Source organism: Vipera berus (genome assembly GCF_964194415.1).
Source record: "Vipera berus genome assembly, chromosome: 9".
NCBI lineage: Eukaryota > Metazoa > Chordata > Lepidosauria > Squamata > Viperidae > Vipera > Vipera berus.
The window spans coordinates 6,466,485-6,484,542 of NC_138212.1; the positions used below are offsets into that span (position 1 = coordinate 6,466,485).

Here is an 18,058-nt window from a genome sequence, read left to right on the forward strand (position 1 = left end):
CCTGCTTCCCACCTTCTCACCAACCCAGCTGTTTAAGTAGAGTTAATTTTAACAACAGATTTTGATAAATTAAGGCCAAGTACGTAAAAGGCTAGTTCCTTTCATTGTAGCAAATGACAGAACGAATGAAACATGCAGGGTGGTTTTTTTTTTGTTTGCCAAAAGCATGATTAGAATAGGGAAAAAAAGCAGGCAGGATAAATGAAGGAGGGCAGTGAGGCATAAAAGATGTGACTGAAATCTTTTCACAAGCCGAAGGAACTGATCCAGCTCCCAAGCAGCTCAGCTATCCTCCCAAGGTAGGGTGTCTCAACCTTGGTCCCTTTCAGATGTGTGGACTTCAGCTGCCAGAATTCACCAGCCAGCAACTTTTAAAGACTTGTGGACTTCCAACTCCTAACGGGTTTTCCTCCGCAGCCTCATTTCAAAAAGAACTTACTGACCCAGCAGCTTCAATCTTACCAGCCTTGTTAAGTAACGATCGAGCATTTTATTAATCAGAGAGAGGAGAAAAATAAAACACGGGTACAGATACACACAAACAAAATCTGACATTTTAAAAATAATGTTCTGCTAATGAAGCATGGGAGACAGTGTGTGTGTGTGTGTGTGTGTGTGTGTGTGTATGTTAGGGGTTGGGTGGTTAGAATATACACTTTTTTCACATGTCCAGTGCAAGTGTTAAGAGAGACGACAGCAAGGAACTCAAAGGTGCTAAAGAAGGAAAACTGGGACATCCATCAAGGCAAAGCTGCAAGGGAAGAGGAAGTTGGACAGTACAGAAGTCAGATCTCCCATCAATCAAGAGCCCATGGGATCATTCAAGCATGGCTGGAGAAAACCACCAATGTCCCCTTCTTCTTCTGCCAACTGATGTGTCGTCATTCATCAAAGAGCATCTTCTCGTTTCGCACCGCCAGAATTTGGGAATGGTTCCAGTTTGGAAGTTCAGTGGGAATATGGGACAAAATTTGGCCTGGAGGTAGTATCCCACTGCGATGAGCCAAAGCAACTTGACTTTTCTACTCTACAGCCTATGTCAACTGCTCCACAGCTTGCTTGCTTGCTCTCTCTCTCTCTCTCTCTCACACACACACATACATATCCCCGTGCACCAAATAGCTACCTCCTTCCAGCAAAGGCCAGGGAAAGGAAACAGAAAGGGCACAGAAATAGAATCATGCAGAGGAACTGGGAAACACCGTATATTACAAAGCCTGATAAACCGAGAGATCTAAATTGAGGAGTGAACTACCCTTCTACCTTCTCTGGAGCAAAACAACCGAGGCGCGGACGCTACTGAGTTTGATTTTGAGTGAAGGAACACGTTTCATCGACTGACACTTCAACGGCAAATAGGAGGGGAAAAGATGGCGGCTTTAATCATCGGGATGGAAACGGGACCAACCAGGCCGAGCGTGGATGGGGAGAAAGCTCAACTGCACAGTTATCTCATGCACAGTTACACGCTGCACGGCAATGGCATTCCCATGCAAACTGTGACCCAAAAGTGACAGGAGGCTTCCACGGATAGATTCTGCCTCCCATCCCCCTGCTCTGTCTCTCTCGCAAGTTTCACAGAACTGGGGGCGGGTGGGTCACCTGTGGCCCCCCGGGTGGTGGGAACAAAAATGTTAAGTTGAACCTGACCATTATGAAAAGGGGAGAAAATATCACAGCTGCCCAAGAAGGTCTGAAAACACGGAGCTAAGAGAAGGAGAAGAGGGAGGTGGGACGCCCGAGAGGACAGGAGTCAGCCATGGCCTATTCCATCATGTACATCCAATAGGAGATGGGTGGGCTGGTCATACACATGCAGGGAAAAGGGAGAAAGATAGTTGGCCCAACGGCATCCAAGTTGGAGAGACAGCAGAGCCAGGTCCTGGATTCAAGCTAACGCCAACACTGTAGGGGAAAAGAGAGAGGAAAAGGGTGTATTAAATGTTAACAGTTTATGAAAGCTAATAAACTATTTCATTAACAGCTGTACGTTCAGTTGTGCGGTGCCCGTTGTACACTGCTACTCACACACGCTAGGGTCAATTTGAAAAGGAGAGTCCCAAGCGCAGTCAGACCTCAGCTATTTAGGTGCCCATTGGTCAGTCCCTGCAGGGTGCAAGTGGGATCTTCCGCTACAACTTTCACATCGTCGCAAACATGTAACTGATCCTGAGTAACTGTGTATGCAGTCCCCCTCGTCCTCGAGAACCATGGTGCTCCAAGGGTTCACGGAAGCCAACTCTGAATTTATCAGGGGATTGAGCTTTTGAGAAGATTCACATCTCCAGGGCTATGAAACTCTTACCCAGGCCTGGGGTTCTGCTTATGCGTTTTTGGTTGGCTGCAAAGGGAAACTAGAGGCTGACCATGAAACCTTTTCAGATACATTTTGGAAAGTAATCCTTACAGATAAAATTAGCAGACTTGCTGCTTGAGCTTAGGCCCAGGATCACGAACGCCCCATAGATTTCACTCTCTAAAGGGGTGACAAAGGTGCTGATCAAGAAACGTCTCCTGGAAGCCTTCTGCGGGAAACAGTTAACAGCAGGAAAAACAAAGGACCACGGGCATTCAAAGGTCAGGCTGAATGCCAAGTGAGCTTGAAATCACCTTGGAAACAGAAATTAAAGACGAAGCCTAAGAAAAGAGAAGGTTTATGTCTTTCCTCCATAAGGCCTTCCATGGTAAGCACTAGGCAGAGGTCTAGCGAGAAAAGAGAAATGCACGCTAAAGGTTTTAGGTTAAGATGGTGGAGTGGGGAGGGAGGGAGGGAGGAAGGAAATAGACTCAACTCCACTAGCGGCAGCACACTCACCAGTCAGTGCCTCCTGGGCAAAATATTTGACATCCACATCAGGGTCCTGGGTGAGCTTCTCTAGCACCGGCTTCACCTCATTCTGGAGGGTGCTAGGAAAAAAAAAAAGACAAGGCAGAGAATGAGGGGGAGGAAGTAGGCAGAAGGCCCTATATCTAAGGTTCTCCAAAGCTTCAGTATTCCCACTTTAGCAATAGCACTTAGATTTATATACCACTTCATAGTGCTTTACAGCCCTCTCTAACAGGTTTTTACAGAGTCAGCACATTGCCCCCCCCCAACAACCTGGGTCCTCGTTTAACCGATCTTGGAAGGATGGAAGGCTGAGTCAACCTTACGAGCCGGTCAGGATTAAGTTCCTGGCTGTGGGCAGAGTTTAGCCTGCAATACTGCATTCTAACCACTGTGCCACCACAGCTTCTACCTCTCCTCTTTGTTTTCTCCCACCCCAATGACCAAGGTAAGCCCCAAACCCAGATGGCATCCACAAGAAGTTACTGTTCCCCATACCTATTATCCAAGATTGGTCCAATTTTTTGAAGTGACTTGGCTACATTGAAGCGAACGTTTGCTACTGCATCACCGGCCATCCGCAATACTGTGGGAAGCATGTGCTTGGTGGTGATATCCTGCCCACAGACCTCCGACAGCACCTAGCAAAGGAAGAGCCAGGAAGGTAGATCAAGGGCCCTGTGCAACTTGGATCTGAGGAGCTCTTATATTTAAGAAGTTTGCTGTTTTGAAGTTCACCCCGGGCGTCATGGCAACACGGATGAAAGAAACCGGAGCTCCGGTCTCCTAGTCTGATTTTTGCTTCCTCTGGAGACCCAAAGAGGTCAGAAAGTCGCCTTGGAGAGGCAACGAGGAGGAAGGGAAACTTTGGGAGTTCAGAGCCACAATGGTGGTTGGCCCAAACGGACTGAGGAAGTTCTTCAAACAGGCGGGAGAAAGGCTGCCGGCAAGCACGCAGAGAGCCCAAGCCACAGACAGCCGAGGCCGCGGCAGTGCCACCCAACAGCTGACTGTCAACAACTGTTTGATCTGGGTGAGATTCTTCTTTATCTCTCTTCCCTATGGACTTTTAAAATATAATTCCCTGAATTGGATAACTTTTAAAACCCAGGAAGACTTGGGAAGAAGAGAGTTAAAAGGGGCGAGAAATCTGGAATGGGGGAACGAAATTAAGGAATATAAAAAAAATGTGCAGAAAAGATTCGAGACTGATTGAAAAAAAAAACAGATAAACAAAAAAAGCAGTTATCGGAAAAGATAGAATTGCAAATAGTCAAAAAGGTCAAATATTTGGGAATATATTTGACAGCAAGATGTTCAAGAATAAAAGAAGATAATTACATTAAATTGTTAAACCAAATAAAGCTTGATTTGAAAAAAAAAGTAAGAATCTTCAACTGTCGATGTTAGGAAGAAATGCTACGGTGAAAATGAATATATTACCAAAAATATTATTTTTATTTCAAACGATACCTATAAAACTGGAGAAAAAAATTCTTTGAAGATTTAAACTATCTGATTCAAAAATTTATCTGGCAAGGAAAGAAAGCTAGAATTAAATTGAAAATGTTACAAGAAGCCAAGGGAAATGGAGGCTTTGGCTTGCCAGATTGGGTTTTGTATTATCACGCATCAGTGTTAACATGGAAAAAAGAATGGGTAACTCTTAGAAATAAGAGATTGCTGTATCTGGAGGGACATGACCTGCAACTTGGTTGGCATGCCTTTCTATGATATGGAAAAAATAAATTACATAAATACTTCCAAAACCACTACATTAGAAATGCATTATTATTAACTTGGGAAAAAATAAAATGTAAAAATTATTTGAAAATTCCAGGATGGCTTTCAACAATGGAAGCATTTGTACATCCAAATCTAGTCAGTCTTGATAAAATATGGACATACAAAGATATTCTAAATTCTGAAGGGAACTGAGATGGAAAATCAGGGCATCGATTTAACATGGTGGTCACATTTACAAATGCAAGTCAGATATGATAAAGATATTAAACAGTATGGATTTTACAAAGAACAGACTATGTTTGATCAGACATTATTAACTTGATGAAAAGTTAATAAAAAATTACAATTTCTTATTAAATTTTGAAAATGGAAGATGAACAAGAGACAATGATAGTATGGGCAAAGAATTTTGGATATAATATACTTAGAAAAGTGGCAAAGTTTGTGGGAAAGAAACTATAAATTGACAATGTCAGCTTCATACAAAGAAAACTTACATAAAATGTTTTATAGATGGCATTTGCCACCAACAAGATTAGCAAAAAAAATTAAAAACATGTCAGAGAAATGTTGGAAATGAAAACACAAACCAGGTATACTTATTATCGTATGTGGTAGACATGTGCTAAAGCAAGGAGATATTGGACAATAAATAATCCACACTTGGTTAGAAAAAGTGTTAGAGAAACACAGACTATAAACCTGATTTTTTTTACTAGGTATAATGCCAGAAAAACTTAATAAGCAAAGTACATATTTGATTCTACATGTGATAACAGCGGCAAGAATTGTATTTGCACAATATTGGAAGAATGAAGAAATACCACCAGAAGAAGAAATAATAAAAAAAAATATTGGACTGTGCAGAAATGGACAGACTTACTTTAAGGTTGAAAGACAAAGAAGCAGAATATTTTCAAACTTGGGACCTATCTTATCAACAGTTAGAGAAAAGATTTAGGGATTAGGAATTTAATTTGTATCAGTGAATAAGATACTTGGATAACACTTTTCTGTTGAATAATTATTATTGAACTCTGTTAGAAATAATAATAAAAAAACTTTAAAAAAAACTTTAAAAAAAACTTTGCCGTTTTGGAGCTGGGCTGGGCTTATGCTGGCCTTGTTCTACAGCTCTTTTGTTTTAGTTCCCCAGCAAGGCCATCTGCTCTCCTAACCAAAAAATCCCAGGCAGGGTAAGGACAATTCTTACTTATCACAGTTCACGCACCGACTCTTTACAACCAGGGCCCGCACCTCCTTCCACGTTCCCTTAATCTGTCCCGCGTGTTATTCTCGCTCATCCCTTCCCCAACTCACGTTGATGCAGAACAGCGTAGTCATGCGGTGCAAGTAGTTGGGGTCATTCGACATGGCCAGCACCTTGGGGATGATGGTGGCGTGAGCCCAGTCCTTGCCAAATTTCTCCACAAGCTTCTTAAGGTTGCTGGTGGCTGCTTCTCGGATGGCATAAACTGCACGGAAGAAATAATGAGCCATACAACAGATTAAAGCTCGCACGCATATTCTAGAACAGCCACATGCAGAAGACTTAAGGGAGCCGAGTTCTGGTAGGTTTGCCACAGTATCTACGACTTGGATTTGAGATATACCTGCAGTAATCACGATTTTCTGTTTCAATAGGTAAACTCTGCAGCACACAGAGATATTCAGGGATACGGGAGAGTGTCAAAGATTATGAGGGGGGAAAAATAACCTGATTTTTTTTTTCTTTTTTTTTAAAAAAATCCTCTCTAAAATGCAGAGGTACTTTGGGGCTGCAGAAATACTTTTTAATTAGAGAAAGTGTGACTGACCGCGTTTCTATCGTGCATTTTGACACTGGCCAAATTACTATTCTTTGCTGCAGTCCTAGCTATACATCTGCTTGGAACCCAGCATGGGAAACCAGTTCTATTTTACGCCACAGGTGGCATTTCTAATTGAGCTGACTGTATTCTTTTTACAGTCTGCGTTGCCTCTTTTCCTACCCAACTGGAACGGATGGCACCTGGAACCCGAAATATAATGGTGAGAGCTTTGCTGCAGTTGGCTTCCACTGGCAATTTATATCCTCATTTGATGCCGTACCTACGCTGTACCTATCCCAAAAATAACTGAAACTGACAAAGAGAATTTCTAGGTTGAAAATGAGCTTTTAACCATGTTATATAATGACCAGTCAGAGTTTGAACACATTTTATTAGGCGAGAATGAGACCGAACAGCGCAAATTCACTATTGTCATTAACACGCTCAAAATGGCACAAAAGACAATAAAAATAACTGAACATTATACGAATGCTGCATGCCGAATAATCAAAGTTTGAAACAGGAAAAAAAAAGACGAAAAAAGCTACAGTGTTGTAATTTTTTTTTTGTAATGTACTTGCATTAAATCTGAATTTAATTGCTAGAAAAGATCATCCCATTAAATACCGAAATGTGATTCAACCTCTTTTCCTTTAGTGCTAAAAGCCTTCAATGATTCATTTTCTCAGCTGGAGAAAATTGCTGATACGATGTATCCCATTAATTCTGAAATATGCTTTCAGTGCTATAGATTACTAGTTGGGTAAAAGCACTTCCAATTTTAAAAATGTGGACCAAAAGCCAAATAACTACTTTAACTTGGGATGAACTGCATGAAAATTTGGTCTAGTGGTTTAAGGCGCCAGGCTGGAAACCAGGAGACTGTGAGTTCTAGTCCCACCTTAGGCAAGAAAGCTGGCTGGCTGACTTTGGGCCAGTCACCCTCTCTCAGCCCAACACACCTCACAGGGTTGTTGTTGTGGAGAAAATAGGAGAAGGAAGGCCTATTAGCTACGTTCACTGCCTGATAAAGGCAGGTTAAAAATCAATCAAATATATCTTTAGTAGCGGAGATGAAGGAAAGTGTGCTTCTATTCCTATGAGACATTTACAATTTTTTTTTAAAAAAACTGATTAGTAACCTCCACTTGATACCCATGAAAAAAGTTATCTAAGTGGTTTAAATTATAAACTATGAAATAGATGCACAAACTAAATATCTATTCTAGGGCATTTAGATATACGGAAAACCAGTGACAAAAAATAAGAAACCAATCTTCATTAAAGATATTATTCCAAGGCTTCAGTACAAAAAAGAACTTTGTACTAAAAGTTACCCACTGCCCTGCATTAACTGGGAGCCACTGAAAGCTTTTTCTCGGATGGTCTCACATTCAGTATGGAATATGTAAAAAGTGCTAACTCTTCAAATATCCTACTCAATTACTCCAGAGTTTACCACATAAGCCTGATTGGATTAGATTCTCCATCCAGAGAATGGAGATCTGAGGAAGCGCTTCCGGTCCATATGAAGCTGCAGCTGGCATAATAGCTAAAACTAAAGATGTCCTGAAGCTGTTAAAGCTTCTAGAGTTAAACACAGAATTAATCGCCACTTTCGAAAGTCAGATTCTGGCGATTTCAATATTCGATTTTTAGCCATAATGGAGCCTGCCAATGGTCCATCACATGACTGACCCGATTTTAGGACCTTTTTTTTGATAAAGCAAATCTACTGCTTGTTATGTTGTTGTTTTTGCCAAATATCGGAAGAAAATGCCAGGTTTTTTTTGGCAAAAACACTGCACGTGTTTATTTGACCATGGGATGCTACAAAGAGGCCATGAACACAGGCCAGATGTCAGGTGCCCCAAATATGGTCATATAACTGGGGGGGGGAGAGGCATGGCAGCCATCAGAACTTTGGAATCAGGTTGTAAGCACCTTTTGGGTGCTGCTAAGCAATTAGTCATTAAGTGAAAAACTACTTGTAAAAATCAAGACGCCTTCAGATTTGGAACTGTACCTTCCTTGGCTTGTACCAGGCAACTTAGAAGTGCAGAATTGTGAATAAATGTTACAGGAGATGACTGGTAAAGGGGAAACGAACCACTATCAATCATCAGGATCTGAGTCTTACCATGATCCACTAGCCAGGCCATGCAAAGGGAGTTTAGCTTCTCATCAAAGAATTCCACACCCTGAAGACAGGGAACATTAAAGTGACAGCAAATGAATCAGCAAGGTGGCAAATTACGAGGTTACAAATAAAAGTTATAAAATCCTCATCCTTAAACAAAAAAAAACACAACAAACCGACAGAAAAACAGAAATCTGGAGAAACAGACTCTGTTCAATTAGCAGACACTTCAGGGCAACCCAATAGGTGATCATCAAATTTGGAGATTTTGGCAAAACAGCCCGAGCAGAATTAATCACAGAAAAGCAGGAACTCTACAAGCACCTGTGGCTATTCACATTCTAACTGATTTCATAAAGTCCAAGTTGTGGAGTAAAAAACCTGAAATCTTTACAGTTATTTTCAAATGGTTAAAAAAAAAATCCCCACACTCACCAGCTGTCCAGCTAACAGGGGCATATACTCAATAATAGCTAACCGCACACGCCACTTGGCATCCTCTGCTAACTCCACAATTGCTGGCAGCAGAGACTGAGATAACTGCCGGATGCCAATCACTTCATTCACACAGTCCAGGTTGGAGATGATGTTGAGTCGGACCTCAGGGCACTGCAGAAAAAAGACAAGAGGGATGAGAATGGAGAAGACCCACTGTCATTTCCAACTTTCTGGATAGCTAAACGATGCCAATATTAATGTAACTAGTTATAAGGTTTTGGGAAAAAAAATGCAGTTGATGCTATTCAGAAAGCTATTCATCCTAGAAGCAGGACGTGTCGTCTATAGATTGCCTAAGATCATTTAACTAGAAGTGTACATACATGCCTTAACACTAATCCAGTGTTTCTCAGCGGGGGCGATTTTTCAAATGTGTGGATTTCAACTTGCAGAATTCTGGTGGGGTTGAAGTCCACACATCTTTTAAGTTGCCAAAGTTGAGAAATACAACACTAACTTATAGATTTTCTTTAATTATTCTTACTCAATTATCTCAGTGCAGTGAAGCCATCTGAGTAGACGACACACTACTCTTTACCTCAAAGTAAACCACAAAGACCCTTAAGTGACCTCAAAAATAGGGGGAGGGAAAGAACACTCACCTCATCTTTGAGCTGAGCCAGGAAGAGGGGCAAAAGATGCTCAATTGTGTTGTCCTTGCCCAGAATAGGAGACAATCCCATGATCACGGATGCCAAAGCTGATTTCACGTGTTGATTGGCATCTGATACTAGTTCCTAAATAATCAAATGACATATTTTAAGGCATCACAAGCTATTAATGCCACGCCTCCGATCTGACTGCCTTCACACACCACGGCTGCCATCTTATTTGTTGAATGAAATAAACAACTGGAATATTGGAATATATCTCAATAAGTCAATGTATTCACACCTACAATCTATAAACCTCTACAATCAGACACTCGCAGACACATATCTAGAACAAGCACTCATAGAGGAAGTCAACCAGATTCCCTTTAAAATTTGGTCACCTTGCAAACATCAATGTTTTAGAGGCAGTAGCAAGCAAACGCTTCCTTTGTACGTCTCCTCTTTAAGGACAACTCCCCCACGCCTTCTTCAGCCTTCCTGCAAGCATGCTTCCGATTGGGCCAATTAAAACTATGAACTGATGCTTTTAAGAACCGCTCAAAAGTTACTAAACAAGATAGCTTTCTGGTACGTACCTTGATACAGGGTAAAATCTGAGTCATGATGATATTTTCACGACAATCAGGAGACAAATTTTCACAGAATTCTTGGGAAAGAAAGATGGAGAAACAAGAATTTCAGGGCAGATTTCACCCAGGTAATTTTTTTTTCTAATTATCAACTGAATACTTAAACTTCTCCAGCCCAACATAAGGCATTATGATACAAATCCTTGAAACTGTAGGGAAAATATTCCTGACCTCTGTTCTGAAAAGTTACAAGTCTTCCTATAGCTGGATCCAGACAATTGTCATATGTCTACGATGTCACGGTTCCGACTAATGAAACACTTCAAAGAACTTTCGGGCATTGTTTATCCTAAAAAGTCTTTAATACTGAAAACAAAGCCTCAGTACAGCATGGTGGAATGCCAAGATCTGAATTCCCCTCCCTTCAGCACCTAATATCTGCCACAATTCCCTCCTTCAATTAGCAGTCATAAATTACGTTCTCCAATCAGTTTGAAGGGCAAAGCTTCCCTTCCGTTCTGCCATTTCTTACCTTATTAAACACAACGGGGGGGGGGGGGGAAACATTCTTCCTCCTCCCCCCAGCTTCATCTAATTCTAAGAGCAAAACAATTTAAGGGAAAAGGCTGCCTCTTTATATTGTCAAAGCAAAAACATCCAATGTTTGCAGCATTGACGTATTGACGTACATATTAAGTGCTTAAAACAATTACACAAGTAGATGTATTTAATGAATCAAAATTCTTCTTTTCTGGCCCTGAGTCCATCTCTTTCAGAAAGCCTCTGTACAGGTGTCCTTGATTTACAAGCCAACCCGGGACCAGAATTTCCACTGCTATACAAGGCAGTTGTTAAGTGACTCGCGCTCAATTTTATGCCCCTTTTTGCCGTGGTTAAGTGAATCACTGTGGATAAGTGAAAGTAAGGTTGTTAAAGTGAATCTGGCTTCCCCCATTGACTTTGCTTGTAAAAAGCCAGCTAGGAAGGTTGCAAAAGGTGTTCGCTGGATCGCGGGGACACTGCAACTGTTGTAAATACATGCTGGTTGCATGTATTCTGATCACATAACGATGCTGATGCTGCAACAGTGGCAAGTCATTTTTTCCAGAAGGCTGCTGTAACTTTGAACAGTTGTAAACGAAGGGCTGTAACTTGAGGGCTACCTGCACAGGGGAATTCTATATAAATATCAAAGACACGTTGATATTGACTAAAAATAACCTTTGACTTTGCTGGAGGCTGCAGCTCGCACTTCAGCTTCACAGTCTTTCATGAGATTCTGGAAGGCTGGGACCAAGTCGTTTTTTGTGATTTCTGGCCCAACAGCTTTCTGGAGCTATAGGAGGGGGAAAAAAAACAGTCATGGAAACACTCCAAACAGGAAAACTTTCCTCCCTGCCAGAAAGAATTCTACCCACAAAAACTCTTGGTCTGCAGAGGAACAAAAGCATTGGTACATGTTTGACATTTATTGTAATTTAACTTTCACAAATGAAGAGGATCTAAATTTCAAAATACACAAGTATCTGTACAAACCTCTGTGAATTTCTCAGCCACCATGTAACGGACTCGCCAAGATTTGTCCTCGGCGGCTTGTCGTAACGTCGGCATCACCAAGGACTCCAAGTCCTCCTGAAGCAGGAGCTGAGCAATATTAACACAGGCCTCCACAGCCAACAAGCGCACAGAGTCCTGTATGGTGACATGAAGATCGTCCTCACAAAAAGCACAAGGGGTAGACAGCCCACCCCCTCGGATTCAGCTTGCTCCCCTTTATCCACCCCACCCCACCCCGCAAAGCTAACATGATGCCATACAGACCTGCTCGTCAGACGCCAGGTTCGCAAACATGGGAATGATCTCGCTTTTGACATATTCCAGCTCCAAGACCTTGGCAAATTCGCCCAGTTTGGAGGCTGCGGCTCGCCTCACCATTGGCGTATCGTCTGAACACAAATTTCGGAAATATCTGCCAAAAAAGAAGAAGAAGAAGAAAAGGTAGCAACTTATCAGGGACAACATACTGGAACGGGGGAAGAATCTCTCCTCTTTTGATTATTTGGAATTTCATAAAAGGGGGGGGGGGTGTTTCCCACTTTGGACTGCAAGGCATTTGACTTACTGACGGAGGTCAGCTTTAACTGAGCTGGAAACTCGGGGATAACAGACGCTGAAGAGGCCACAAGCAGAGGTGCGAGAGGTGAACCAGTCGCCCCCCGCCAGGCGCTTCACCAGGGGCACAAAGTGAGCCTCAAGGTCGGCTGGAGAATGTTCATTGGAGGTTGCCCTCAAGGACTCCACGGCCTTGTCCCGCACCACCGTCTCTTCCACTGTAGCGAGGCTTTCGAGTGGGGGCTGGAGAGAGGAGGAGGAAAGGAGGAAATGGCGCATTATGTATGCATTTTCCATGAACCACCAGGAAGGAAAAACCAAAGATTTTAATTATCGGCTTGTTTGTTTGAGTTCGTCATAAGAATTCAAGTAATTCCGTTCTTTTTCCCGAGAAGAAAGTGGTAAGAAAGCTTACACAGGGAGCAAGGAATGTGGCAGAAAATTGGGATGTGTGCGTTCAAATGGGAAAAGTTACATTCCAGTCATACTGTTCTATCTGGGTACAATTCTAACTTTTTTTGGGGGGGGGGGGAAATCCCCATATACTGTTATCATTAAAGCCACCTATGATATGGAGTCAAACAATAAATCACCAAATATCATTTTAACAACTTTTATTAATTTGGAAGGGGATAAACATTTTCTTTACTAATTAACCAAACCACCTAGGAGAGGGGTAGGCAACCTCGGCTCTTTTATGACTCATGGACTTCAACTCCCAGAATTCCTGAGCCAGCATGGCTGAGCTTGGAAACCTTTCCCTTTCCCCTCAGCATGGCTGGCTCAGGAATTCTGGGAGTTGAAGTCCATGAGTCATAAAGCGGCCTAGGCCTAGGCCAGGGGTAGGCAACCTTGGCTCTTTTAGGACTCATGGACTTCAACTCCCAGAATTCCTGAGCCAGCATGGCTGAGCTTGGAAACCTTTCCCTTTCTCCTCAGCATGGCTGGCTCAGGAATTCTGGGAGTTGAAGTCCATGAGTCATAAAAGAGCCGAGGTTGCCTACCCCTGTCTAGGATCCTAGCCACCCAGGCTAACTTCTCAGCATCTTGGTCATCTGGGCATTTAACAACATGCGTACCCCAATTTCATCTTTTGGAAGGAACAGAAGGGGTTCTTCCATTTTCCTTCTGTGTTAGTCACTCTTCCAGAGTCCTTCACAGAAAGTGGCCTATAACTTACCAGCAAGCAGTGGACATATTCGGGTCCCCCGACCAAAGCTGTAAAAGTTCCCAGCTGTTCTGCCAGAGCAAGTAACACCTCATCCTCATCATAAATAGTGTCTGCAAGAAGTTAAAAAAAGAAAAAGAAACCAACAAAAAGTAAGACAAAGCCTGTATATCCTTAGAACAAAAAACGAGAAAGTGCCAATTCATGAACTATTTATTTTTATTATCCTTCCATATGTGTAGGGAGAACTGAGAGGCAGTCAAACTGAGTATCTGAATACCTGGATTGATATTTATGTTTCAAATGGTCATAAAGAGGACTGAGTTTAAATGCCTACAACACGGGTCTTCAAACTTGGCCCTTTTATGACTTGTGGACTTCAGCTCCCAGAATTCCTCAGCCAGGCATGCTGGCTGAGGAATTCTGGGAGTTGAAGTCCACAAGTCATAAAAGGGCCAAGTTTGAAGACCCCTGGCCTACGAGAACAGAGAAATCTAATGAAAGATTTGATGAGACACACATGAACCATGGTAGAATCATGTCCAATTTAATATAACATCATCAATATTTCACAAACTGTCTTAGGAAGATACAAGAATCAATATTGCACACAATTTAAATACTTTAGAACAGGGGTGTCAAACCGCCGGCCCGCAGGCCGGACGCATCATCCAGAAGCCGCGCCCACCCCATTGCCGGCAATGGCGAAAAGGCTCCGATACGTTGCGCGACGTCATGTGACGTTGCGAGATTGACATATCTGCTTTAGAATATAAAATACTCTATACAACTCCAAAGGGTAAACCTCAGTGATTCACACTGCTTACGGGAAATGATTCCATATCTGTTGGACTACAACTTCAATCAACCCCAGGCCAGCATGATCAATGGTCAGGAATGGAGCTACTGGGCAAAATGTCTGGAATGCTTCATGTTAGGGGAAATCTGGCATACAATTTCAGACTTGATTGCCATGAGATACAGATGTAGGTCCAGGAAAGCTGTATTTCCACATTTTCCTTCTTTTTTTGTCAGGTTTATATATAAAGATGATTCACTTATTTAGATATTACCTGTTCCTAAAATTACTAATGACAAATGGAAGCTGAAGGGAGGAGGTTAATCGTTCATAAAGAGGAGAAACACCTGACAACTGAAACATCGATGAGTTAATGCAGATCAGCAAAGAATTAGGCCCCATGATATTTCACTCCCCACACAACCTTTGGCAGATTCTGGGGTTCTGTCAATGATCACGGTGTAAAGGATGTCACAGTATTCTGCAGGATCTTCATGGTCACAGAGCAGGCACAGGGCAATCCTCAAAAATGAATGACTGGAACAGAAATGTGTCCAAACTGCCTCTAGGCTAGTTCCACATTCTATTGCCTACATTGCCAAGTATTTCCATTTACCTGTGAGAAAAGGCAAGAGCTCGCTGCGCGTCCTCTCAACACCCAGGGCCAGTGCAATGGTAGAGAGTTTCTTGATGCTATTCAGACGAAGCTGCATATGGGGGGTAAGAAAAGCAAGGAACAGATTCACACAGATGAACCCTGAGGAGAAATATGCCAGTTTTGCCTGAATGCTGAATACTGACTATATGGATAACTGAAACTATTATGGCACTAATAAAGCACTCCATTTTTGTACACATCTTCATAATTCACCCACACGGTAGCAGGTGCCTCTTTGCATATATTTATTCAAACATACAAATCTGTCTGCTTATTTATGTATATAATCATTGATACATACATACACACACAGATAAAAATAGTATGTATGGCTAATATAAACCACAATTTTTGTTTTGTTCCAATTCTATATTGTCCAGTGCATGCTGATTTTTTTAAATTGATTTTAGTTCAGTTTCAAGGGTCTGAAAGGACACTGCCTAGCAGGTCCATTTGCTCAAAGTAAAAATGAAAGTTAGAAGCTTCCAGATAGGACTGCATCCCTCTGAAGAATCAATTTCATTACCAGGATCCATGGTTTGCTCTTACTTTATTGCAAGGCAGTGTTTCTCAAATGTGGTTAAGTTACTATAGGATGCATGAACTTCAATTCCTCAGTTTCCCCAGCCAGAAGTTGAAATCCTTGTGTCTTATGGCCACCAAGCTTAAGGGACCCAACAGACAGACCTGAAGGATTTCACAACACATAAGGTGGTTGATCCTGCTGGCTGGATGCCCAACAGACCAAATCTCAACCCTAAAGGTACTCCTGCAGCAAGACAGACCTAGGTTGTTTTTTTCTTGTGCATCTACAGCAGAAACAACTGTGGCTTTAAAACTGAATAACAGAATTGTAACTTATTGTCACTTTAAATGTACATTAATTGGCATACATTAAAATGAGATTTTTTTTGCATACAGCTCTCAAGAGTAACCATCTCCAATATACACTGCGTAAACACGACAAACCTAATTATGCATAAACCCACATACACACACATATGACCCACAGAAACAACAGTCTAGTTTGGATGTGTGTGTGTATGTATGTCTGTGTGTATGTATATATGTATACACACACACACACACACAGAGCTAGTCCTTGACTTACAAAAAATCATTTAGTGACGTTCAAAGCATTGAAAAAAGTGACATGACCATTTTTCACTCTGATGACCATTGCCGCATGGCGATCAAAATTCAGACACTTGGCAACTGACTCCTGCAGTGATTCCCTTAGCATCTGAGGCAAGATGGGTGATCAAATAGGGCAAAACTCAATTAACCAGTGTCTTACTTAGCAACAGAAGTTTTGGGACTCAACTGTGGTCATAAGTCGAGAACCACCTGTACACGAATCATGCAAGTTTACCAGGCGGGCGGGACAAAGCCGATATAGCATCTGGTAGCCCTCTAGTACAGGGGTAGAGAACCTTGGCTCTTTTACGACTCCTGGACTTCAACTCCCAGAATTCCCGAGTCAGCATGGCTGGCTCGGGAATTCTGGGTATTGAAGTCCACAAGTCGTAAAAAGAGCCAAGGTTCCCTAGCCCTGCTCTAGTAGAAATACTTCGAAGCCTCCTTCCTCATTAGCAATGGCTGTGGCAGCCTTTTCTCCAAGAGGCACCCCAGAAAGCCCAGGATTGTGGGCCACACATCTGGAGGGCATCCATCCGGAAGCCAGAAGGGTGGGGGAGAGGCGAGGGAAGGGAAGACTCCACCCCTTCCTCAGCCACCAAGGGCTACCTCCATCAGGGCCCCCTTTATTGACAGCCCCTCCCTTACCGCCTTTCACACAGAGGGAACCGGTTGGGGGGGAGGGGGGCGGCCTAATACACCCCCAGCAAGGGAAGGCCAGAATAAGAAAACCATCCCCGCGGCTGCCCCAGGCGCTTCACCGATTGGCTAGGAAGCTTGAACCGAGCGAGGCACGACCCAATCAGAACCCTCCGCTCTCTTCCACACAAGTATGCTTGATAAAAGACGACGACCAGCCTCCCGCCGCCCCCCCCCCACACACACCATCCCGAGTACCCCCCCATCAGAGAAATGGGTGGCCCAACCAATCGCGCGGCTGCTTGCATTGCCGCAGGAGGGGGAGCAGACAATACGGCCCCTCTCATTAGCCACCCCCTTCCTTTCGGTGTTCTCCAATGAGACCTCTGGCGACCAATCCGGCTCGGCTTCTGAGCGCTTCCATCCGGGTTTCTCAGATAAAAGACCGCCCCTGATTGGTCATCGTGCCGGGCACTGGGTTCTCGGGCTTGGACATATTCTTTCCCCGTTGGCTGTTTTTTTCCCTCAGCAACCGCTGAACGCCCGCCGAATCGGGCCGTACCTGAACGTCCTCGTTCCGCAGTTCATCGATCAACACGGCGATAGGATAAAGGGAGTCATCTCCGTCGGCGGCCGCCATCTTAGCTCCCGGCTTCTCTACTGAAGACTGCGCGGGGTTCTCACTGTTGCCTTGCAGGGGCGGGTGAGATGCCATTGGTTCCTCGGGTTGTCACTCTGTCGTATACGAAAAGCTGATTGGATTCTTTCAGACGAGTGCCCTCTTTTCGATTTTCCAATTCAGCATAGCTGTCGATCTGTCATTGAGTTTCTTGTTCTTCATTGGACAGAACTAGGCCACCCACAAAGAGATTTGGGAAATTAGGTCGTTTACGACCGCCTCTTTTTCATCTCAATTGGTTAGATGGACTACATCCCCGCCTTTTTCCGATTCATGATAGGAATCTATCCATTCTGTCATAAGGCTCACAAAGGACTAAGGAATAGTCCCGCCCCTGGAGTGTAAGCTCAACTCCGTTTTCCGATTATGGAGAGGCGATTCGCCAGTGGCTTTGACGGACAGCTCATAATAACCAATCCCAGAGTGGAAACAACTTCTGTTTCAGCAGAAGTAGAGGAGGGCGAATGTATGACTGGGTCACCAAAGCAACTTTGCCTCTATTCTTTGCAATTATGATGACGTCACTAATTTATGACGGCATAGATCTATGACCTCACTTCAGCCGGGGAGTGGGCTTGATGCAAAGGCATTTTAAGTGCTCATCTGTCAATCTTATTTTCTTCAAAAATAAAACCGTTGTGGATTGTATGCATGTATGGCT

At 43.1% G+C, this 18,058-nt stretch overlaps 1 protein-coding gene across 1 annotated transcript; it reads right to left on the reverse strand.

Moving 5' to 3' along the window:
- Window positions 1–1,356: 1,356 nt before the first annotated feature.
- Window positions 1,357–17,433, reverse strand: LOC308671948 (uncharacterized protein; the record flags this gene model as incomplete). The annotated part of the gene is made up of 15 exons (XM_081334455.1): window positions 1,357–1,905; window positions 2,816–2,907; window positions 3,326–3,468; window positions 5,894–6,048; window positions 8,525–8,585; window positions 8,960–9,133; window positions 9,625–9,759; window positions 10,212–10,282; window positions 11,427–11,541; window positions 11,742–11,897; window positions 12,027–12,174; window positions 12,328–12,560; window positions 13,498–13,598; window positions 14,901–14,991; window positions 17,281–17,433. The coding sequence occupies 15 exons, from the start codon at window positions 17,431–17,433 to the stop codon at window positions 1,889–1,891; spliced, it is 1,845 nt and encodes a 614-aa protein (XP_081190581.1). The 3' UTR covers window positions 1,357–1,888.
- Window positions 17,434–18,058: the final 625 nt, after the last annotated feature.